Source organism: Trichomycterus rosablanca, chromosome 23, assembly GCF_030014385.1.
Source record: "Trichomycterus rosablanca isolate fTriRos1 chromosome 23, fTriRos1.hap1, whole genome shotgun sequence".
Taxonomy (NCBI): domain Eukaryota; kingdom Metazoa; phylum Chordata; class Actinopteri; order Siluriformes; family Trichomycteridae; genus Trichomycterus; species Trichomycterus rosablanca.
Window position 1 is genome coordinate 16,618,852 of NC_086010.1, and position 24,483 is coordinate 16,643,334.

A 24,483-nucleotide genomic window follows, 5' to 3' on the forward strand; every position below is an offset into this window, starting at 1 on the left:
TTCCTCCGCCGCTTAGGAGTCGCTGTTGCACCGACAAGGATGTTAATACCCATTCTGGGTACGTGTACGTGCCACGCCCCTGTCTCCGAGAGCACTAGTTTGGGTGGTTTTGTTTATAGTGGCTAGTCGACGCCCCTTCATTATGATTGGTTTGTAACGCTAATGATCCACAGCTGAACCTCATTACAGGTGATACACTTATGGTATTTAATTATTGCTTACAAACCAGTCATAATGAAGGGGCGTCGACTAGCCACTATAAACAAAACCACCCAGACTGGCACAGAGACAAAACTTCTGCATCACTTCAGTTTGCAGATGGTTTCCATTAGTTGTCTTCTAAATCGTTTCTCTGGTGCGCTCTCAGTGCTGGTCCCAAGCCCGGAGAAATGGAGGGTTGTGCCAAAAAGGGATTAAAATCTGGGCCAGGTATTGGCAACCCCTAAATCTGGGACCACCTGAGGTACCTTATTGTTCTGGCTTTCCTGTACCACTTCTTTTTTTTAAAAGGAATTACACACAGGGGTACGGGGGGGGGTGTGGTGCCAGTCAAGCTATTTTGGGGGTCCAGTTTGGGATTCTTGCATGATGGGTTTACAGCTTATTTGTTTTTTTTGGAATGGGTGGGTGGGTGATATACCCGTGATTGATGACTACATGCCAGGCCTCCTACACCGCTCCCAACTTTTTGGCTAGTCAATCCTCCCATGTGCCAGTTTTTCAATTGATTCGAATTCATTTAGGGACGTTCTTGGTGACGGGCACGTCGGCTGAAATAATACACAGGTCGGCGCTTGTTTTTTTTTTTTTTTGGGGGGGGGGGGGGGGGGGGGGGCGGGGGGTTGTGGGTGTTTTTTTTCTTCTTTTTTTTCGAGTCCATTACTGCTGTGTGTAAAAGTCTTTTATTGCGACGGCTTTAGAAAGCACCAGCGCAGACAGGAGTGGGTGGAGGAGAGCGCACTCGCTTGCCCTGCTTCACTCCGGTTCTGTGGGTACGTGGCCTCGCTCCGTCCACGTCTACGCTTGCAGGAGTCGCACCTCTTTTCAGGCGTCGACTCCGAGTCGGGTATTCGCTGCGCCCAACGCTACGGCGACCAGATCGACTCCAGCCACACTGTAATGTTTTTTAATTTGATTGAAGCCAATCCAGCCCGCCGGAGCGTTCCATCAAGCGGCTTTATTGAACCCTGAGCGAAGTGCTCCGGGCCTCTGCCAGCGCAGCACTCACGGCGAATGAGAGAGCGGGATCCCCAAAGTGCTAGCCGCACAATGCACATCGATTATTTGCTTCTCCGACTCCTGAACAGCTCCGGCTCCTTAAAAGGTTCTGCGTGGAGCGCTGATTTACAGTTCGACTGGAAGGAAGGGGGAGGGTAAAAGAATTAACCCTATACTGCTGAGACTCGAACCTTAGAACTGTAGACTGGGATGCATTGTAATGTTCTGTGACGGTGAGGTCATCAGTAATCTGTAATCTAGTTAACAAGAATAAAACTTCTGAAGTTGGTTAAATAGAATTTGAAATGGGGGGGGGGGGGGTTCAGAGTAGAGTGTGTATTTCACTCTGCTCTATTTACACAGAGCTTTTTTTATAAGTCTGACAGTGGCAACAATCGCTCGACGCAATTGTCCATTTCAGGAAGACTCGAGGATGCTGACGACATCGCGTTCTACCCCCCGTCTGCTCTTCTATCAACGGCGCGGCCGCATCTGCGCGGAAGCAGGACCGTACGAAACTGGATTCGGATCGATTTACCTCCCAGAAGTTATTTTCCCCCTCTTGATCTGGGCGGTAGCCACCGACATAGTCGGGCTGCCAAACCCATTCAGAAAGACGCCACCGCGGGGAGTCTGTCGCTTTAACCAGCTAATCTAAATGTAAATGAGCGCCGGGCCTGACGTTCTGCTCAGGGAAAGCAAAAATAATAATAATAATCATAATAAACACAGTTATGAAGCAGAGACGAGTCCGAGTCACACAGCGACTTCAGACTCGACTCAGTGTCAGCATGTGATAACATTAGTTACATGTGACAATTATATATATATATACAGTGTATCACAAAAGTGAGTACACCCCTCACATTTCTGCAAATATTTCATTATATCTTTTCATGGGACAACACTATAGAAATAAAACTTGGATATAACTTAGAGTAGTCAGTGTACAGCTTGTGTAGCAGTGTAAATTTACTGTCTTCTGAAAATAACTCAACACACAGCCATTAATGTCTAAATAGCTGGCAACATAAGTGAGTACACCCCACAGTGAACATGTCCAAATTGTGCCCAAATGTGTCGTTGTCCCTCCCTGGTGTCATGTGTCAAGGTCCCAGGTGTAAATGGGGAGCAGGGCTGTTAAATTTGGTGTTTTGGGTACAATTCTCTCATACTGGCCACTGGATATTCAACATGGCACCTCATGGCAAAGAACTCTCTGAGGATGTGAGAAATAGAATTGTTGCTCTCCACAAAGATGGCCTGGGCTATAAGAAGATTGCTAACACCCTGAAACTGAGCTACAGCATGGTGGCCAAGGTGATACAGCGGTTTTCCAGGACAGGTTCCACTCGGAACAGGCTTCGCCAGGGTCGACCAAAGAAGTTGAGTCCACGTGTTCGGCGTCATATCCAGAGGTTGGCTTTAAAAAATAGACACATGAGTGCTGCCAGCATTGCTGCAGAGGTTGAAGACGTGGGAGGTCAGCCTGTCAGTGCTCAGACCATACGCCGCACACTGCATCAACTCGGTCTGCATGGTAATCATCCCAGAAGGAAGCTGACGCACAAGAAAGCCCGCAAACAGTTTGCTGAAAACAAGCAGTCCAAGAACATGGATTACTGGAATGCCCTGTGGTCTGACGAGACCAAGATAAACTCGTTTGGCTCAGATGGTGTCCAGCATGTGTGGCGGCGCCCTGGTGAGAAGTACCAAGACAACTGTATCTTGCCTACAGTCAAGCATGGTGGTGGTAGCATCATGGTCTTGGGCTGCATGAGTGTTGCTGGCACTGGGGAGCTGCAGTTCATTGAGGGAAACATGAATTCCAACATGTACTGTGACATTCTGAAACAGAGCATGATCCCCTCCCTTCGAAAACTGGGCCTCATGGCAGTTTTCCAACAGGATAACGACCCCAAACACAACCTCCAAGATGACAACTGCCTTGCTGAGGAAGCTGAAGGTAAAGGTGATGGACTAAACCCAATTGAGCACCTGTGGCGCATCCTCAAGTGGAAGGTGGAGGAGTTCAAGGTGTCTAACATCCACCAGCTCCGTGATGTCATCATGGAGGAGTGGAAGAGGATTCCAGTAGCAACCTGTGCAGCTCTGGTGAATTCCATGCCCAGGAGGGTTAAGGCAGTGCTGGATAATAATGGTGGTCACACAAAATATTGACACTTTGGGCACAATTTGGACATGTTCACTGTGGGGTGTACTCACTTATGTTGCAGCTATTTAGACATTAATGGCTGTGTGTTGAGTTATTTTCAGAAGACAGTAAATCTACACTGCTATACAAGTTGTACACTGACTACTCTAACTTATATCCAAGTTTTATTTCTATAGTGTTGTCCCATGAAAAGATATAATAAAATATTTGCAGAAATGTGAGGGGTGTACTCACTTTTGTGATACACTGTATATACAGGGGTTGGACAAAATAACTGAAACACCTGGTTTTAGACCACAATAATTTATTAGTATGGTGTAGGGCCTCCTTTTGCGGCCAATACAGCGTCAATTCGTCTTGGAAATGACATATACAAGTCCTGCACAGTGGTCAGAGGGATTTTAAGCCATTCTTCTTGCAGGATAGTGGCCAGGTCACTACGTGATGCTGGTGGAGGAAAACGTTTCCTGACTCGCTTCTCCAAAACACCCCAAAGTGGCTCAATAATATTTAGATCTGGTGACTGTGCAGGCCATGGGAGATGTTCAACTTCACTTTCATGTTCATCAAACCAATCTTTCACCAGTCTTGCTGTGTGTATTGGTGCATTGTCATCCTGATACACGGCACCGCCTTCAGGATACAATGTTTGAACCATTGGATGCACATGGTCCTCCAGAATGGTTCGGTAGTCCTTGGCAGTGACGTGCCCATCTAGCACAAGTATTGGGCCAAGGGAATGCCATGATATGGCAGCCCAAACCATCACTGATCCACCCCCATGCTTCACTCTGGGCATGCAACAGTCTAGGTGGTACGCTTCTTTGGGGCTTCTCCACACCGTAACTCTCCCGGATGTGGGGAAAACAGTAAAGGTGGACTCATCAGAGAACAATACATGTTTCACATTGTCCACAGCCCAAGATTTGCGCTCCTTGCACCATTGAAACCGACGTTTGGCATCGGCACGAGTGACCAAAGGTTTGGCTATAGCAGCCCGGCCGTGTATATCGACCCTGTGGAGCTCCCGACGGACAGTTCTGGTGGAAACAGGAGAGTTGAGGGCACATTTAATTCTGCCGTGATTTGGGCAGCCGTGGTTTTATGTTTTTTGGATACAATCCGGGTTAGCACCCGAACATCCCTTTCAGACAGCTTCCTCTTGCGTCCACAGTTAATCCTGTTGGATGTGGTTTGTCCTTCTTGGTGGTATGCTGACATTACCCTGGATACCGTGGCTCTTGATACATCACAAAGACTTGCTGTCTTGGTCACAGATGCGCCAGCAAGACGTGCACCAACAATTTGTCCTCTTTTGAACTCTGGTATGTCACCCATAATGTTGTGTGCATTGCAATATTTTGAGCAAAACTGTGCTCTTACCCTGCTAATTGAACCTTCACACTCTGCTCTTACTGGTGCAATGTGCAATTAATGAAGATTGGCCACCAGACTGGTCCAATTTAGCCATGAAACCTACCACACTAAAATGACAGGTGTTTCAGTTATTTTGTCCAACCCCTGTATATATACAGTATATATATATAATTATAAGTAGTGATGAAGCGTCGCTCCCTACACAGTCTGGTCTGAAGTTCGGATTGGAATCTCACTTAAAACGGTGGAATACCCTACGTAGTGCACTTCACAGAAACAACTGGGGTGAATGGGACGCTCCTACAGAGTTGGTGCTAATGGATGAAAGACTGAACCAATCAGACCTTCTGATTGTAATTGTTAGTAAGAAATGCTGTTATTTGTATTTATTCAGTTTGCGTCACACAGATGATTGTTAATGAAACGCTTGATCGGCTTCCTAACGAGTTTCTAACGTGTTTTACTTCACAACCGGGAAAAGTTTGGAGGTTTTTAATTACAAGCCAATTTTACAAAATAACGGATTTTATTCCTAATGGGACACACGCTTAAAAAATGTAATAGAAGAACAGAAGTTAAGGTAAGCAGTGGTTATGATTTTTTTTTGCTGTGTTTTGGATTTTGGCCGCTGTGCCGTGATTTATCGAGCGCTTTTGTTTTGCAACGAAAACAAAACGTATCAGTTGAAGTTTTTAACTGGAACCTTCTTGTTACGGAAATTACATTAATTTGCACAATGACTAGGAAAGTAAAGACACGAAGTAAAACGACAAAATACAGTCGCTAATCTTGTTGTTTTTTATATGAACTTACAGATTATTTGTTTATTTATACGCTACATTTCCAATATACGTTTTGTGTAGATTATATTGACTCTTGACTCTAGCCTAAAGGCTCGTGACTCGACTCGGACTCTAGCCTAGACTCGTGACTCGACTCGGACTCTAGCCTAAAGACTCGTGACTCGACTCTGACTCTAGCCTAAAGATTCGTGACTTGACTCTGACTCTAGCCTAAAGACTCGTGACTTGACTCGGACTCCAGCCTTAAGACTCGTGACTTGACCTGGACTCTAGCCTAAAGACTCGTGACTTGACTCAGACTCTAGCCTAAAGACTCGTGACTTGACTCTGACTCTAGCCTAAAAACTCGTGACTTGACTCTAGCCTAAAGACTCGTGACTTGACTCAGACTCTAGCCTAAAGACTCGTGACTTGACTCTGACTCTAGCCTAAAGACTCATGACTTGACTAGCCTAAAGACTCGTGACTTGACTCTGACTCCAGCCTAAAGACTCGTGACTTGACTCTGACTCTAGCCTAAAGACTCGTGACTTGACTCTTACTCTAGCCTAAAGACTCGTGACTTGACTCGGACTCCAGCCTAAAGATTCGTGACTTGACTCGGACTCTAGCCTAAAGACTCGTGACTTGACTCGGACTCCAGCTTAAAGACTCGTGACTCGTGACTCGACTCGGACTCCAGCCTAAAGACTCGTGACTCGACTCGGACTCCAGCCTAAAGACTCGTGACTCGACTCGGACTCGTATTTTGTGATTTGTGAACATCTCCGTTATGAAGGAGGATTCGTCCAAACTAGAACATGAATCAGAAAATGAAGATGTTCATGATGCACGTCGGCCTACTTAGAAAGTTCGTATTCAGTCTTGGGATGCTCGTTGCCCTGCAGATGTCTCACGTTGGCACGGACATGGCATTGACGTGTGAACCGAAAACAAGCGGGTGGAGGTTTGACAAGGCAGAATTGTCGTGTGTAGCCGACCGTGGCGAGATGACAATCTGAGTTTTTCTCCCACACACTGTTCACCCACTTGAAGAGCAAACAGAGGAATGGTTTAAAAAGTAGTATTATTTTTAACGTCATGTTTTACACTCCTTGGTTACATTCATGACAGGACAGCCTCACGTCATTCATTCTCTCTGGGCGTGTCTCAAATCGCATTCTACTTCCCTAAAAAGAATGCCTAAGTAGTACACCACTCGTGGCGGCGTTTTTATCCAACATCCTCTTGGAGCTAGTGCACAGTATCTGGAACTTTCTGTCTCCACAATAAAGGAGACAACCAATGGATGTATCAGGGGGCAGGATAAGCCTGGACCAAGGCTGCAGTCTGTTCTCGAAGGGCACTTTAAAAGCAAACCACCCACATTTGTACAGTCGTTCCAGATTTGGACCTTCAAAACGGTCACTTCTAATTTTCTTTGCAGTGTTTTGACTTCGCTTTATTGCAAGGTGGCGCCAACAAACGTTCCATTATTGATGATGTAAATCAATAGATTATGTAGATCAGGTCTTTGATGGGGTTTGACCACAGTCGTGATCACTTCTGAATAGAATGAAGCCCAAAACGTAAACACACATGTATTGCATCACATTAGCACCTTATCTATCAGACACATGATGATTTAAAGCGAATCTTATTTAATCCTACAGCAGGAAATCACCACTTGAACTGATCCAGCCTTTTATTGTGTTGTGTAATAAACTCTTGTTCTGGAGTGAAGTGGGTTGAGAGGAATTTAGGAATGATGTGACCGTAGGGCAGCGAGAACAATGGAGAACTGTTCACGCTTTGTGTCCGTCCATACGTCCACAATGAGGGTCATTCACTCCAATACAGCTGTGATCTTCATCCCAGAGGGAGTGAGGATTTAACAACCGGTGACGATTACAGTGAATACAGAGGAGCCGTCATCCGTCTCAGATCCATCCAAATCATCAGATCAGCTCCATCCAGACCTTCAGATCAGCTCCATCCAGACCTTCAGATCAGCTCCATCCGTCTTAGGTCAGCTCCATCCATCTCAGATCAGCTCCATCCAGACCTTTAGATCAGCTCCATCCATCTCAGATCAGCTCCATCCAGACTTTCAGATCAGCTCCATCCATCTCAGATCAGCTCCGTCCAGACCTTCAGATCAGCTCCATCCATCTCAGATCAGCTCCATCCAGACTTTCAGATCAGCTCCATCCATCTCAGATCAGCTCCGTCCAGACCTTCAGATCAGCTCCATCCGTCTTAGATCAGCTCCATCCGTCTCAGATCAGCTCTGTCCAAACCTTCAGATCAGCTCCATCCAAACCATCAGATCAGCTCCATCCAGACCTTCAGATCAGCTCCATCCGTCTTAGATCAGCTCCATCCATCTCAGATCAGCTCCATCCGTCTCAGACCAGCTCCATCCATCTCAGATCAGCTCCATCCAAACCATCAGATCAGCTCCATCCAAACCATCAGATCAGCTCCATCCAGACCTTCAGATCAGCTCCGTCCGTCTTAGATCAGCTCCATCCATCTCAGATCAGCTCCATCCGTCTCAGATCAGCTCCATCCAAACCATCAGATCAGCTCCATCCAGACTTTCAGATCAGCTCCATCTGTCTTAGATCAGCTCCATCCAAACCATCAAATCAGCTCCATCCAAACCTTCAGATCAGCTCCATCCATCTCAGATCAGCTCCATCCGTCTTAGATCAGCTCCATTCAAACCTTTAGATCAGTTTAATCTCTCTTTCTCTCCCACTTTGTCTCCTTCTGTCTCGCTCTCTTAGTATCTCTCTTTTCGTCTCCTCCTGTCTCGATCTCTCTCTTTGTCTCTCTCTGTGTTGCTCTCTCTCTGTGTTGCTCTCTACCTCTCTTTTTTTTTCCGCCTCGCTGTCTCTCTCTCTCACCATCTCCTTCTTCGTCTTCCTCTGTCTCGCTCTTTCCATCTCTCTCTTTTTCTCGTCTCCCTCTGGCTCACTGTCTACCCCTCTATCTCTTTCTCTTCGTCTTTCTCGGTCTCACTGTCTACCCGTCTCTCTTTCTTTTTGTCTATCTCTTTCTTTTCATCTCTCTGTGTTGCTCTCTCTCACCGTCTCTTTCCCTCTTTATCTCCCTCTGTCTCGCTCTCTCTCCCCATCTCTTTCTTTCTCTTTGTCTCGCTGTCTCTCACTTTGGCCTCCTCTCGTTTTCCCTCTTTATCTCCCTCTGTCTTGCTCTCTCTCCTCCGTCTCTCTCTTTCACTTTGTCTTCCTCTGTCTCACTGTCTACCCATCTCTCTCTTTTCCTCTTGGTCTCCCTTCTGTTTTGCTTTTTCTCACCGTCTATCTTTTTCTCCTTTTCTCCTTCTGTCTCGCTCTCTCTCCCCGTCTCTCTCTCCGTCTGTCTCCATAGTTACATGTCCCCTCTCGGCTAACAGCGCTCTCTCTCCACAGCCCTGATGTTTTCATTATTAGCACAATTAAATAAGGCTACATGTTATTTTGACACGTTTTATTGGGAGCAAAATTTCCTTTGTCATTTTTCTTTGTGTCCTTTCACCACCTCTGCAGTACAAAAAACCCCAGGCTTTACTGTCTGATCAGATAAGGTCTGTCTAAATTGAAACCGTCCATGCCGAGCCCTTCCTGTCAGCACGCGCTCCTTCCTGTTATCTCGACCGGTTCTTGTTTTTTGGCGCTCGTGTTTGTTGATATCGACACCTCACGCTGCTATATAATAATAGCCGGTTTTATCAGGCGCAGCGCTACACGAGGGTCACGGGGAGAGGAGATCCTGTCAGGTCGCTCCCAACATCCACTGACGGTGGCTCATAGATAAAAGACACTTTATTGTACTGGATATATGGTTTACATTTTTTACATTGCTGGTATGAGTGGATCAGACACAGCAGTGCTGCTGGAGTTTTTAAACACCTCACTGTCACTGCTGGACTGAAAATAGTCCACCAACTAAAAATATCCAGCCAACAGCGCCCCGTGGGCAGCGTCCTGTGACCACTGATGAAGGTCTAGAACAGGGGTCATCAAACCACGGCCCGCAGGCCGTATACGGCCCGCTGCTTTAATTTGACCGGCCCCTTTAACCACAGCAGCAATACATGTTGTCTGGCCATCTTCGAACTCACAGTATTATAACGGGGAAAAAATAACAGAAGGAAACAAAAATGGCCACAGCGATCCAACGGGTGGCGCTCCAAGCATGAGGGGAGTGATTGGCGCATCAATAGAGAGATGAGTGACCGCAGCCACTGAACTGTGTTGTGGGATTTCGTTATGAAAATCCTCGTGTCCTGTGTTAATTTCATTAAAGCTAATTCTTTTAACTACAGGCAGTTTCAGGAATTCTTGTCTGAGCTGAAGATGTGCTTTACTGAGATCCGCTGGCTGAGTCGGGGCGAGTTTTGAAATGTTTTAACGTCCTGCTCCCGGAGATCAACGCATTTATGCATCCAAAATCAAAACTCAAGCACATTGTTTAATTCTTATGCTTCTTTTTCCATTGCTCCCCGATCTCAATAAAACATGCACTCAAACTAACTACCGTTTTCGACAGCATCTACTTCTGTGAGCAGACTTTTTCGAAGTTGAAACACCTTAAATCTCCAACCAGATCCAGACTCACTGATCAACATTTATTAGCTATTATGACTGGCAGTAACAAATATGGAACCTGACGCTTACTCTCGTCAGGCAAAAGCAGGCTCACAGTTCACACTGATTTTTTAAGGAAACACTGTATGAGGTAGGATAATGGAAATTATTAAAATAAATAACATTTCTGCATTATTATTATGAACTACAATTATACAAAGCACAGACAATACATCCAGTATACATAGTTAATAGCTTTTTTTGGGTGTGTTTACTATTTCACCTGCGGTCCGGCCCCCCGAAACACTGAAGAACAGTAATCTGGCCCTTTGGTTAAAAAGTTTGAGGACCCCTGGTCTAGAAGATGACAGACTCAAACAGCAGCAATAGATTAGCGACCGTCTCTGACTTTACATCTACAAGGTGGACCAGCTAGGTAGGAGTGTCTAATAGAGTGGACAGTGAGTGGACACGGTATTTAAAAACTCCAGCAGCGCTGCTGTGTCTGATTCACTCATACCAGCACAACACACACTAACACACCACCATGTCAGTGTCACTGCAGTGCTGAGAATGATCCATACACCCAAATAATACCTGCTCTGTGGTGGTCCTGTGGGGGTCCTGACCATTGAAGAACAGGGTGAAAGCAGGTTAAAAAAGTATGTAGAGAAACAGATGGACTACAGTCAGTAATTGTAGAAGTACAAAGTGCTTCTATATCTTCCTATAAAAACAGCACACCAAAAACTTCATAATAAGAGGGGGTGTCTACATACTTTTGGCTATATCCAGTAATTGTAAAATAAAGTGCTGTAGGATTTTGTATTTTGTCGCCTCCCCCGACCGTCCCGTCCCACACATCAGCTTCAGTTCTCTGCTCTGCAGTAACTCGGCCCGTCTGGAATCCCTTCGGATGATCACAGACAGTTTTCACTTCTGATCTCCAGCTTTCCAACACTGCAGATTCTTTCCACCGCATGTCGGCGTGGCGCGGCAGAGGAGTGGCTTCATACTGCAGAGGCACGGCACAGACCGGCCCGCTGCATTCTGGACCTGTTCAGTTCATCAGTCTGTTCAGTTTGTTCCTTCATACCTCAGTACCTGTAACCCAGCTTTACAAAAGAAACGCAAAGGAAAACCAGTCCAAGAAATCAAGAGACAAAAAATGAGACAGTAGTAAATGAGACAGTGGGTTACCAACTAGAAGGTTGTGGGTTCAAATCCCGGTTAGGGCTGGGTGAGGGTTGGATTAGGGTTAGATTAGGGGTAGGGTTAGGGCTGGAATAGGGTAGGGTTTGATTAGGGTTAGGGTTACATTAGGGTTAGGGGTTACATCAGGGTTAGGGTTACATTAGGGTTAGGGGTTACATCAGGGTTAGGGTTGGATTAGGGTTAGGGTTGGATTAGGGTTAGGGTTGGATTAGGGTTAGGGTTACATTAGGGTTAGGGGTTACATCAGGGTTAGGGTTGGATTAGGGTTAGGGTTGGATTAGGGTTAGGGTTACATTAGGGTTAGGGTTGGATGAATGCACAGTTTTTGAGTTGAGCTGTTGGTTACCAACTAGAAGGTTGTGGGTTTGAATTCCGGCTCTTCCATGCAGCCACTGTTTGGCTCTTGAGCAAGGCCCCTAACCCTCTTGGCTTCTGGGGCGCCAACGTTTTTAGGGATCTTTTCGAGGACCTAGCGTGTAGAGCTGTAAGTTACCAACTAGAATGTTGTTGGTTCAAATCCCAGCCATGCAGCCACTGTTTGGTCCTTGAGCAGGGCCCCTAACCCTCTCGGCTTCAGGAATGCACAGTTTTTGAGGACCTAGCGGGTAGAGCTGTGGGTTACCAACCAGAAGGTTGAGGGTTCGAATCCCAGCCACTCAACCACTGTTTGGTCCTTGAGCGAGGCCCCTAACCCTCTCGACTTCAGAAGCACCAAAAAAGGAATGCACAGTTTTTTGAAGAAACGGAAAGGGGGAGACAGACCGAAAAGACGGAGGAGGGACACAAGGCGAGTGACGGACTTTTGATGGTCGGCGTGTGGGTGCGAGGAAGTGAATCATCCTGCCTCTTTTTTTAAATCCTCCCCTGTGTCTTCGGTCTCATCCTCGGTTCCCAACTAGTAATTCATCTCCGTCCTGCAGCCGCGCCTCGAAAAAAGAACTATATTAAACCGGAAGCTACAAAAGCCAGAGAGAGCGAGAGAGTCTGCACCGCTAATCAGCCCAGAGGCTCTGGAGGGATCAAACACCAGCCGTCCTTACTCAGTTCCTTTAAAGAGTTCCTCAGGAGCCGGGCAGCTCGCCGATTAATAAAAGAACCATCTGAAGGAACTGAGGAGGACCGGGCTGGTTGCTCAGCCGCCGTGTCGTTCGTCTGCTCAGTCTTTTTCCAGCCGGATCTGAAGAACCTCAGATCAAAGAAAAGCCGGTCAGTTTCATTCAGTTTCATTCTCCTGACTGATAGCGCTCATTCATCCACCCGAACTGCTCATATCAAGGAGAACCCACCCATTCATGTTGTTCTTCAATGCCCCATGTGCTTCATATTTTACGTTCAGCAGATGCTTTTATCCAAAGTGATGTGCAGTACTGTGACAGTATATTGTTTAAACAAATGAGTGTTAAGGGTCTTGCTCAAGTACCCAATAGTGGCAACCTGGCAGTGAACCAGCGATCATTTGATTACTAGTCCAGTAAAAAAAGAACAAATGCTCAGTTTTGAGGACCAGTTTGTGGACCTGCAGCTGTGGGAAGCCACTGTTAGGTCCTTGAGCAAGGCCCCTAACCCTCTTGGCCTCAGGACCGCCAAAGAATGACTGCGCTTTGACCCCGGCTTCCCCAGTAAGGGTTGGATTAGGGTTAGGGTTGGATTTGGGTTAGGCTATGGTTAGGGTTGGATTAGGGTTAGGGCTGGGATAGGATTGGATTAGGGTTAGGGCTGGTTAGGGTTAGGGTTGGGATAGGATTGGATTAGGGTTAGGGTGGGGTTAGGGTTGGATTAGGGTTAGGGTTACTTTAGGGTTAGGGCTGGGATAGGATTGGATTACATTAGGGTTAGGGTTACATCAGGGTTAGGGCTGGGTTAGGGTTACATTAGGGTTAGGGCTGGATTAGGGTTACATTAGGGTTAGGACTGGTTAGGGTTAGGGTTGAATTAGGGTTGGGTTAGGGTTGGATTAGGGTTAGGGCTGGTTAGGGTTACATTAGGGTTAGGGCTGGGTTAGGGTTGAATTAGAATTGGGTTAGGGTTGGATTAGGGTTAGGGTTGGATTAGGGTTAGGGCTGGATTAGGGTTAGGGTTGGGATAGAGTAGTGTCAGCTGCAGGCACTGCCGATTATGTTTATATCCCGCTGCGCCACTTGGGTGCCGTCGCTGGAAAAAAATCAATAACTTGATGCTTTACATGCCACCTGAAGACAAACGTTGGGATCATTAAAAGTAAATGAGGCTTTACATGCCGAGACTCTCGCCTGCCGTCTCTGCCCTCGCATGTTCTGCTCCGAAACTTCTCGCAATTTCCAGCGAGACGTGACGACCCTGGCGGTTAATGCTGGGTGATGGGAATCAAATTAAAACGTCAAGGCATTAATCATTATAAACCGTGTAGCGCTCTTTCACTCGGTTCCTTCGTTTGGTCGCTTAAAACTGTTGCTGTGCTGCGGAGCTGCGTCATAAAAACGTAGGATGACGTAAAATGCATCACCAGGTTTTCAGACCAATTATATTTACAAATTTTCCTTTTACTGTGTCCAGGTGACATCACACAGAAAGGCTACGAGAAGAAGAGAGCGAAATTAATCGGTGCTTACCTGCCGCATCCTCCAGGTACGATTGTTTATCTTCTCTGTGCACGGTTGGACGTTCATCGCAGCCCTGAGAATAGCTAAGCAGCTTGAACACTTTCGAATGTACGCCAACGTCGGAATCAGTGCTCCATCACTCCCTTCAAATTCAAAATTTGTATTTCTTCTAACACGCTAGCACACCAGTCCTCAGTGGTGATGCTTTGGGCAACGTTCTGCTGGGAAACCATGGGTCCTGCCATCCATGTGGATGTTACTTTGACTCGTAGCACCTACCTAAGCATTGTTCCAGACCGTGTACACCCTTTCATGGAGACGGTATTCCCTGATGGCTGTGGCCTCTTTCAGCAGGATGATGCTCCCTGACACAAAGCACAAATGCTTCAGAAATGGTTTGAGGAGCCTCCAAAATCCCCAGATCTCAATCCAGTCCAGCATCTGTGGGACGTGCTGGACAAACAAGTCCGATCCATGGAGGCCCCACCTCACAACTTATAGGAGAAAAAGGATCTGCTGCTGACATCTTGGTGCCAGATACCACAGCACACCTTCAGGGGTCTAGTGGAGTCCATGCCTCGACGGGCAAAAGGGGGACCAACACAATATTAGGAAGGTGGTCATAATGATATGCCTCATTGGTGTATTAAGATTCTTGTAGTTTGAAAGGCTCATTAAGAGAGCAGATCGTTCTGTAACCCTGAGCTCACTAATAAGCTCTCTCCCCCCCCCCCCCGAATTAAAGACCTCATCATAATCCTGACCCAAAGCCTTCAGCAAAGGTGCTCGGCCTTCCCCCTCTGTGTTTACTTCACCTGAACCATCATAATCCTCTCTAGGTCATGTAAGGCTACAGGTTTAAGGTTCTTCCTCGTATTAAATATTAAATATGACTTCCTTCCTGATTTAAAGTACACATAGCAATCCGACTTTCGCGTTCGTTGATTGCGAGACGTCATTAAAACGTAATGGGGACGCGCCGCCGCCATCAGCAGGCGATCCTCCGCGAGCGAACGCTCAGCGCTTTCGTCTTTGTCTCAGCACTGACTGATCTTTTAGAGTCATATTTTCTTTTTCCTGCTTCTATTGTGTTAGAAACGGTCCGGGTGTTATTTTTTATTTTCTCTCCCGCTCTGGATGCCGCGGCTGCTCTGTTGATGCCGAGCGCGTTTGTCTCCACAGCAACAGGCAGCCTCGGGCCGGTCGTGAATAAAACATGACCTAACGGCCGAGGTACGGCGCGTGTTCGTGCTGCGGGGACGGACGGTGTTCGGATGTGTAAAATAATTCATGTGTAATGACGCCTGAGTCAAAGCCAAACGTTCGTCTGGGTTGTTTGTGGACCGTGAGGCGGCGTCTGAAACCCGTACTCATCAAGTTACGTTTTTATTTATTTTATTTATGCATTTTCACCCATTTTCTTCCAATTTCATTGTCAATCTGTCTTCCGCTGCTGGTGGATCCCTGACTGCACTCGAGGAGGGTATATTGCTGCCGACCCGCGCGCAGCCCTTAGCGGAACCCTTTTCCACCCATGCACTCTGCACAGGCACCTCTATCTACCTGCTAATCAGGGTCCTTTAACAGCGTTCGAAGACCCCACCTCATCCAATTATGCCCGCTAGATGGCGTATATACTACTAAGTCAGCTAACTTTTAACACTGTTGTCATGGCTACCAAAAGGATGGCGGAAGGAGGAATGCAAATCATGAAGGTAGATGTGCAGGACGAGAAAAAAACATCTGTAATTTAACCATCCATCAATATCCAACCAATCAGGATAAGTGGGTTTTTGTACTGATTGAAACAACCCCCCCCCCCTGCACTAGATAGAATTCAGGCCTGTTGGTTTATTGACTATTAGGGCGGCTTGGTGGGAAGCACTGTCACATCACCTGGGTTCGATTCCCACGATTGCACGATTGTCTATAAATGTTTGACACCAAAGACTTGAACTGATGAATCTTATGTAATGAGTAACTACCGTTCCTGTCCTGAATGTAACCAAAGTGTAAAACATGACGTTCAAATCCTAATAAATAAATAAATATCAATTATTATTACTGGATTTCATTTGGAAGAATGCTAGCTATAACACCTTAGTCATTGCTACCAAAGTGTACAAAAAAAAAAAAAAAACATCTAATATTGAAGTCGTGCAGGAGCTCATGTTCAAGCTGAGCAGATTCCGAGAGGAAAAAAAAGCTCTCGGTCCTGCTGCACGTCTCGAGCCGGAGAAACGAGATGCACGAGGAATGATGTAAGGCGTGTGAGTAATGGAAGCAGCGCCTGCATCGTTTCTTACAGGGTTGCATAATCCTCCTTTCCTCTCTCTGCTCTCTCAAAAACACTTTCCCTCTTTCTCTCTTCGTCCTTCAGGGCTGGAAGTGTCCATGGCACACGAGCGCAGGCCCCCCATGGTCCCGTCCTCCGCCTCCAGGTACCACCGCAGACGCTCCTCTGGCACCCGGGACGAGCGCTACAGATCAGGTGAGTCAGCAGCGTGGTGGGACACAATCAGCACATCTCAGCGTTCTTACTGAGGCCCTGTGGGATTGTTTTTGGAGGGGTGGTGTGTGGGGGGTTCTTTTACTCTGCACAGTACAGGAAGTTCAGGTTTGGAACCAGTAAACCGAAACCGTTTTGCTTCAGCTGATGGTTCAGTGCCAAAGGTTCCAGTTACGACACAGACTGGATCGGACCGCGCTTGATGTCATTGCTGAAGATTTAAGATTTTGGTGCCTTTCTGTTCTGAAGGGCCTGAAGTCCTACAAAATGTGGTGATTTTATTGGTTAATTATGACGTTTTATTCCTTTAAAATTTGGTAATTGAATTGCTAATTAGGACATTTTATTCCTTTACAAATAGGTGATTTTATTGGTTAATTATGACATTTTATTCCTTTAAAATTTGGTAATTGAATTGCTAATTATGACATTTTATTCCTTTGCAAATTGGTGATTTTATTGGTTAATTATGACATTTTATTCCTTTAAAAATATGTAATTTTATTGCTTAATTATGACATTTATTCCTTTAAAAATAGGGGATTTTATTGGTTAATTAAGACGTTTTGTTTCTACATAATTTGGTGATTTTATTGATTAATTATGAAGTTTTATTTCTACAAAGTTTGGTGATTTTATTGGTTAATTATGAACGTTTATTCCTTTAAAATTTTGTAATTTTATTGGTTAATTATGAACTTTTATTCCGTTACAAATAGGTGATTTTATTGGTTAATATTGACAATTTGCTCCTAAAAACATTGTCAATTTTATTAGTTATGACATTTTGTCTCTATAAAATTTGGTGATTTTAATAAAATGAAAAAGATAAAGGCATTGTTAGAAAATGTTAAGAAAATCTTTGATGTGACTTGCTTGTAATGTCTTCAAAAAAAAAAAAATTATAAAAAAAAAAAAAAAAAAAAAAAAAAAAAATTTGGTGATTTTATTGGTTAATTATGACGTTTAATTTTAACAAAATTTGGTAATTTTGTTGGTTAATTATGACATTTTATTCCTTTAAAAATAGTTGATTTTATTGGTTAATATTAATTAACCAATAAAATCTTCACATTTTGTAGGAACAAAACGTCATAATTAACCAATAAATTTACCAAATTACCAAATTTATAATATATATAAAATATATGTAAAATTTAAATTTGTAAAATAAGAGTTGGGAATGAATCATGGTGCGCTTGATTACTCAATACACCTGTCCAATAACAATTCAGGCTGAATGACCAGACCGGACATTAATACACAGCAGTGATCATTTCTGTATTGGGTTATGACTAAACGTTTAGCCGCGTGAAAGATGAAGTGCGTCAGTGGGCAGCGTTCGTCACCGCAGCGTCTGTCGTCGTTGGCACAGATCGTTTCAGACGTTATTTAGAATAGAACAAATAAAACGAGCCGCATTGTTCTGAGGAACGGACGTAAAAGATGAACAATTACGTTCCTGGTGAGTAGGACGCTTGTACGTCTGTAGGACGCTAAGCCGTCTGTGTCCGTACCGCTACTGGCGGATCCCGGTTGGGCAAATAATGAACCAGCATGTCATTCGGGCATCGGTTGACATGATGCGCGGTGACATCCTGCACGTCGGAATCGTGCCGCTAGCCCTGCCCACACTGGCCGAAGAGGACCCCAATGTCACCAGCACAGTGGAATCCATGCTAGTGCAGGCGTCTCTACCTGACACAGGGAGAACATGCAAACCCCAGGACCTCCCCAGGACCTTCTACCCACCGAGCCCCCGCCCCCTTCCCCCATATCCCGTACATTCTGACCCCATCTTTCTTTCTTTTTTTTTTAGATGTCCACACAGAAGCGGTACAGGCGGCTCTGGCCAAACACAAGGAGAGGAAGGTGGCGGTCCCTATGCCCTCCAAACGTCGCTCCCTGGTGGTGCAGACCTCCATGGACGCCTACACCCCTCCAGGTGAGTCTCAACTCCGCCCAGCATCTCACACACATCAACACACACACAGCTTTTACAAACATGCGGTCAGGTTAATTGGAGACACTGAATTGCCCTATAGATGAATGGGTGTGTGTGTGTATGAGTGTGTGTGTGTGTGTGTGTGGATGTGTGTTTTCCCTGTGATGGACTGGCGCCCCGTCCAGGGTGTTACTGTTTGCCTTGCGCCCATTATTAATTTAAATACTAACTTTAAGAGACCCAGAACTGAACCTTGTGGTACACCATATAGCATCTCAATAGATGCTGTTGGTTTGTCACATTTCTGGCTAGACTGACTATGTTTTTACGAGGGTCAGATCCCTCACAGACGTCCAGTCTGAAGTGTCTGGGGGGCAAATATCACTGCGATGGGTCAGACAGGTGAAACCAAACCTTTTCCGCTAACCAGTCGAGCTCCACCCACCCCGCGACTCCACCTCCTGAGCGGAGCGCAGCGTGGGTGTGAGTGACTCTCACTAGGCCTCTCCCCGCTCTCGTCCCTGCCCCCCCTGACAGACACGTCGTCCGGCTCGGAAGAGGAGGGCGTCCACGGCGAGGGCACGCCCACCTCCAGCCAGGGCAGCACCAGCATGGAGCACTGGATCAGCCGCGCCATCCACCACGGCTCCACCACCTCGTCCTCGTCCTCGTCCACCCAGAGCGGAGGCAGCGGGGCCGCCAGCCGGCTCGCCGACGTCCTGGCGCAGACGCACATGGGCAAGTCAGGTAAGCGCGCGTCTTTTACTCTCTAACTGTCGTCTCTGTCGCCTTCGTCTGCTACACGATTAAGGCCCAGGGATCTCAGCTCTGCTACCGGTCAACTTGGCGCCCCGTAGCAGGCATGATCGGCAGATTGACCACTGAAGTCTGCTGGGTGAGAAAAGACAGGACTAAATAGGGGGCGGGGTCTTCGACACTGCCTAAGGACCCTGGTTAGTAGTCCAAGGCGTCTGTACAGGACGTGCGACTCTCCATGCGCGAGACCGGCCTCATGCACGAATCATACGGGCAGATAAGAAGGGGTCGGATGGAGGGCGTGTCAGGCCCTGTACACACCGTGTTACTATGGCAACAATGAGTACAATCTCACACGCTCAAGTGACGCAGCAGATCTCGAAACTCTGCCCTGCTGCCGACCTGGCCGGGCGGTAAACAGACACACTTTGAAGTGTCCGAGGGAGGGAGGGAGGGTCGAATGGGTTCCTGCTGGCTGCTTTAGGTTCCTGCACAAGAGGTGTGAAGTTCCGGGGGTTCGAATCCCAGCCTGGGCTCACAAACACAGGCCGCATGGTGTAACACGAACCAAGCCATAGCGGGAACACGCCCGGATAAATATCAGAACTGGTTCAGAAAGGGCATCCGGGGTAAAAACTGTTCCACGTGTGATCCACGGTGGCGCCCCCTGATGGGAGCAGCCAACAGGAATGAATAATTTGAGCTTTTTATTGCATGCTGGCTGCTTTTATGTTCTAATTCTTCCTCTTCTATGAGTTCTATTCCTGCCTCTTGCTGTGCTGTCCGTGTTACCCGATCACGAGTGGCGCCATCTAAAAGCAGACCCGGCAAAAAGAAAACAAGTGGCACTTAGAGTCGCCCGCACACCCAGTATTGGGCGTTTCGGACAAATATGGAGGTCGTATATAAGTCGTGCATGTTTATTCTTTTCAGGGTTCGGCACAACTCGGCGTGGTAGCGGCGACTGATTTGATTTGTTGGCAAGAGATGTGTGTGTATGTGTGTGTGATACGATTTCTCACCTGAGCCGCCCCGACCACAGCCCGTGTTCGGTACCGGCCCGTCCGTCTCTAAGCCTCCGATTCTCTCCCCTCCTCCCCCCTGCTCCGAATCCAGGGCCGATCGCTCACCTCTCGCTGAAGCGGAAAGCCATGCTCGGCGTCGCTGAGAACGGGAACTCGCTCCGTCGCTCCTGCGAGTTCGGATCCGACCTCCTTTGGCCGCCACCCTTGGAGTCGGATGGTCAGTATGAACGCCGCCCCCCCCCATGTCACCATTACCCACCGACGTACACTCAGCACTCAGCACTCAGCTCCCTGTCATTTCTACTCATCTTCATGACCTTCAGACCTGCTGGACATGCTGCGTGTGGTTCTTCAGGTTCCTCCGTGTTTCATGTTTGATGTTTGTGTGTTTCATAGCGTCCGATGTTTTTCGTATCTTGAGGCGTAACGTCCGATGGTCCGTCTGTGTGTGTGTGTTCATTATTGTCTATTTGACCCTGTAAAAGTGTGTGTGTGTAGGTCTGTAACTTTCTTCTTGGTGTTTCATTTCCATTACATTTCCAAAGCAACATGGGTCCAGTGCACCAGGGTCAGCTTCTCACTCCAGTCACTGTATCTCCTCCAGGTTACAGCAGATAAACTGGGTGTGTGTGTGTGTGCACCCCCCTGGGATGGATTGGTGCCCTTCACAGGGTTTTCTTAATTAGTTCAGCTGATACCATAACCATCCAAAGCTGGGAGTTAGAGGGACCCCATTGGCTTTGCTGTTTGGGTGGACGAATGGCATCGTCACTAGCCAGTCTTGGTGCCACGTACTCAGTTCTCAGCTTTCAGGCCTAAACATCAGCCTAAAAACCGGAAATGTCTCCTTGTATTAAAAAAAACCTTCTAACCTTGGATCATCCAAGCGACTGGATTAAATTCTCCATTGTTTACAGTAAACAGGCAAAAATATCAACACAATTTAGCTGTATGGCACGGTGGCGCAGCTGGTAAAATGGGTGTCACATAGCAACATGGGTCCAGTACACCAGGGTCAGCTTCTCACTTCTGGTCACTGGATCTCCTCCAGGTTACAGCAGTTAAACTGGGTGTGTGTGGATGGATTGGTGCCCTTTGCAGGGTTTTTCTTAATTAGTTTAGCTGATACCATAACCATCCAAAGCTGGGAGTTAGAGGGACCCCATTGGTTTCGCTGTTTGGGTGGACGAATGGCAGCATCACTAGCCAGTCATGGTGCCACGTACTCAGTGCTCAGCTGTTCCGTGGCAGACAAAATCAAGAGTCACGTGTTCACGGAGCGACCCTGTGCTAGACTTTACCCTGTGCTCGGTAGCTAAACGAGGAGAAAATTAAACGAATTATCTCCAAATATTCCTGATGATTTTCCTTCATTTTATATCTTCAGACTCTCCCGCCGGTCCGCCCGGCCTCTGCGAACCCCTCCGGTCACGCCGGGAACTCATTAGCGCTCGCGTCACTCGGAGAGAGAGCTCGTGACCAAGCACAAGTTATTTCTGCTCCGTTACGTAAGAAAACCCGGCTGCTGGGTGTTTCCTCCGACACCGCTCCCCGATCCCGTTTAGCTTTTTGACAGGTATAGAAATAAATCGGGGTTTTTTTCATATCGAGTGCTTGCGCACGAGCACCAGCCGTCTGGCTTTATAACCAGCGCGACACGCAGCCAGCCAGCCGCTCGCCGCAGTCCTGACTCATTTCTGTCAGCCGCATGACTAATGCCTGCACTTTTAGCGAAGGTTTAAGCCGAATCGAGCTCTGCCGCTGCAGAACCGGCGAATGCGATTATGGAAACGTTGATGGAATCAGGATACACGGCTATAAATTCACCTCGAGCAGCGCAGACGGCAGAACTGAAACGAGGCCGCGGATTAAATAACACAATTTAGGAAAACAGGTTCTTCCATTTGCTCTCGGCCGTAGAGCTCGGTAGATTTACGTCCCTGTGAAGGTCCGGTACCCTGAATATTAGGTATTCGGTCCCCTGAACTACTGCGCTTTTACTGTATGGGATCAGGGCAGCATCGTGGCTCAGTGGGTAGCACAGGTGGAGCCATCCAGGTGCTTTCTGTGTAGAGTTTGCACGTTCTCCAGTGTTCAGGTGGGTTTCCTCCATCAGCTGCCTTTGACTCCCTCACAAGGATAAAAAAAACCCTCATCCCTTTGTCAGGTCTGTCAGTATGGTGTCGGCTGCTTTGCCCTAAATAAAACCCCTATTCATTTTATAAGCAGGGGTTCACATACTTTTGGCTGTGTATTAATTTCTACAGATCAAAAACCTCATTCCTTTGTCAGGTCTGTCAGTATGGTACAGGCTGCTTTGCCCTAAATAAAACCCCTATTCATTTTATAGTCCACAAGATTATAAGCAGGGGTTCACTTACTTTCGGCTGCGTATTGTACCCAATGTGACTCTGCTACCTTTAACTCCCTCACAAGGATAAGAAAACCCTCATCCCTTTGTCAGGTCTGTCAGTATGGTACAGGCTACTTTGCCCTAAATAAAATCCCTATTCATTTTATAAGCCCACAAGATTCTAAGCAGGGGTTCACTTACTTTTGGCTATGTATTGTAGCCAGTGTGACTTTGCCGACTCGCCTCTTATCATTAATCTCTTAATAAGAAATAAAACCCTCATCCCTTTGTCAGGTCTGTCAGTATGGTACCTGCTGGTTTGCTCTGAATGAAATTCCTTATTTTATAAGCAGGGGTTCACATACTTTTGGCTACGTATCATAGCCAGTGTGAGAGTTGCCTTTAATTTCCTCACAAGAATAGAAAACCTCATCCCTTTGTCAGGTCTGCCAGTATGGTACAGCCCTATTCATTTATGCCTAACAGTGTTGCATTGTAACATTAAAATCGGTTAGTAAACTAAGTATGTTACTGTTGCTGTTGTCGCCGCACCATAGCAAAAGTAACTGGTGTTTACATCAGTGATGCTTTATCAGATCGTCTCACAATTAATACATGGCTCGTAGGTGCTGCTCAATAGCGCCACCCATGGCAAATCAGATCCGTCACCCGTCATCAAGTGTTGATAAAAATAAAAGTGCTTTTTTATACTGGCTAAGTTGAACCGGAACAGCTCCTTCCATTCGAGTCGGGCGAGCGGCTCGAACCTCGTTGTAATTCTCGTCGTGATCGGCACCAAGAGTCCAAATTGCGAGCCCTTACACACATCACACAGCGGCCCGATCGCGACGTAACGGAGCGTGGGTAATGTCAGACACGACGCCACCGTTTACAAGTTCCCAGAGCGCCTGGTTCAGCCGGCTGCCCCCAAAGCACGACAAACAAAACATCACTTCAAGCAATGCGTCGGCATCACGGCCTTCCTGACAGCGCATCGTCTCGGGGCGATGGGCGCCGTTACGTTCCGGCAGCTGCTCCGCAGGGGGCTGTTTAATGCATCCGAAGGACCCGGGAGGTTACGGGCGGTGAATAATAGGCCGCGGATAGCAGGAGATTTACAACCCAGAGGAGAAACGGAGCGGCGTAACAGGGACTGTAATTATTTAAAGCAGGGGAAGTCCATCCATCTCCATCCTGTCATCTCATCGCCCACCACCCTCTCTCGCCCTACATCTCAAACGTGCTGGTTTTCCTGGTCTTTATTGACGCGTCCTCTGACCGCTGTGCTTTCTTGACACCCAGAGAACCACTCGGCTCCTCCCGATGTCACCACCTACGCCTCAGAGCATCCGAGCCAAGTGGAGCGGCCGCAGGTGTCCACGGTGCCACGTACCACCCAGAAGTATGGCAACGCAAAGCTCATGGAGACCGGAGATGGTGAGTAATCAGTGTGTGTGTGTCCAGTGTGTGTGCGCCACTTCATTTCACCTGTGAATTTATACCACAAACAATGGATCTGGCAACCTTGGTTCACACCTTAGCTCCTCAAGAGTAGTCTTCCTATTTTTCAACAACATGCAGAAGGTGGATTGGCTGCTCTAAAATGTGTGTGTGTCACACCTGGGGCGGCACCGATCAGGATGAACTGTGTTTATACCACAAATGATAGATCTGGCAACCTTGGTTCACATCTTAGCGCCTTAAGAGTGCGTCCTCCTACCCTATAAAAACATGCAGAAGGTGGATTGGCTGCTCTTAAACGTGTGTGTGTGTGTGTGTCACACCCGGGGCGGCACCGACCAGGCCGAAATGTGTTCATACAACAAACGATGGATCTGGCAACCCTGGTTCACACTTTAGCTCCTTAAGAATACATCCTCCTACCTTCCATACATGCAGAAGGTGGATTGGCTGCTCTAAAACGTGTGTGTGTGTCACACCCGAGGCGACACA

General features: G+C 47.0%; 1 protein-coding gene across 7 annotated transcripts in view; it reads left to right on the forward strand.

Moving 5' to 3' along the window:
- Window positions 1–24,483, forward strand: part of dip2ca (disco-interacting protein 2 homolog Ca) — a 118,385-nt gene that overhangs the window by 42,878 nt on the left and 51,024 nt on the right. For 3 of the 7 annotated variants that reach the window (XM_062985906.1, XM_062985900.1, XM_062985901.1), the window contains exons 2-7: window positions 13,896–13,967; window positions 16,323–16,433; window positions 18,271–18,396; window positions 18,898–19,143; window positions 20,269–20,394; window positions 23,833–23,967. In XM_062985906.1, coding sequence (XP_062841976.1) covers window positions 13,896–13,967; window positions 16,323–16,433; window positions 18,271–18,396; window positions 18,898–19,143; window positions 20,269–20,394; window positions 23,833–23,967 — 816 coding nt within the window. The remainder of the gene's footprint in view (window positions 1–13,895; window positions 13,968–16,322; window positions 16,434–18,270; window positions 18,397–18,897; window positions 19,144–20,268; window positions 20,395–23,832; window positions 23,968–24,483) is intronic. The other 4 variants (XM_062985902.1, XM_062985903.1, XM_062985905.1 and 1 more) reach the window with 3 other exon arrangements.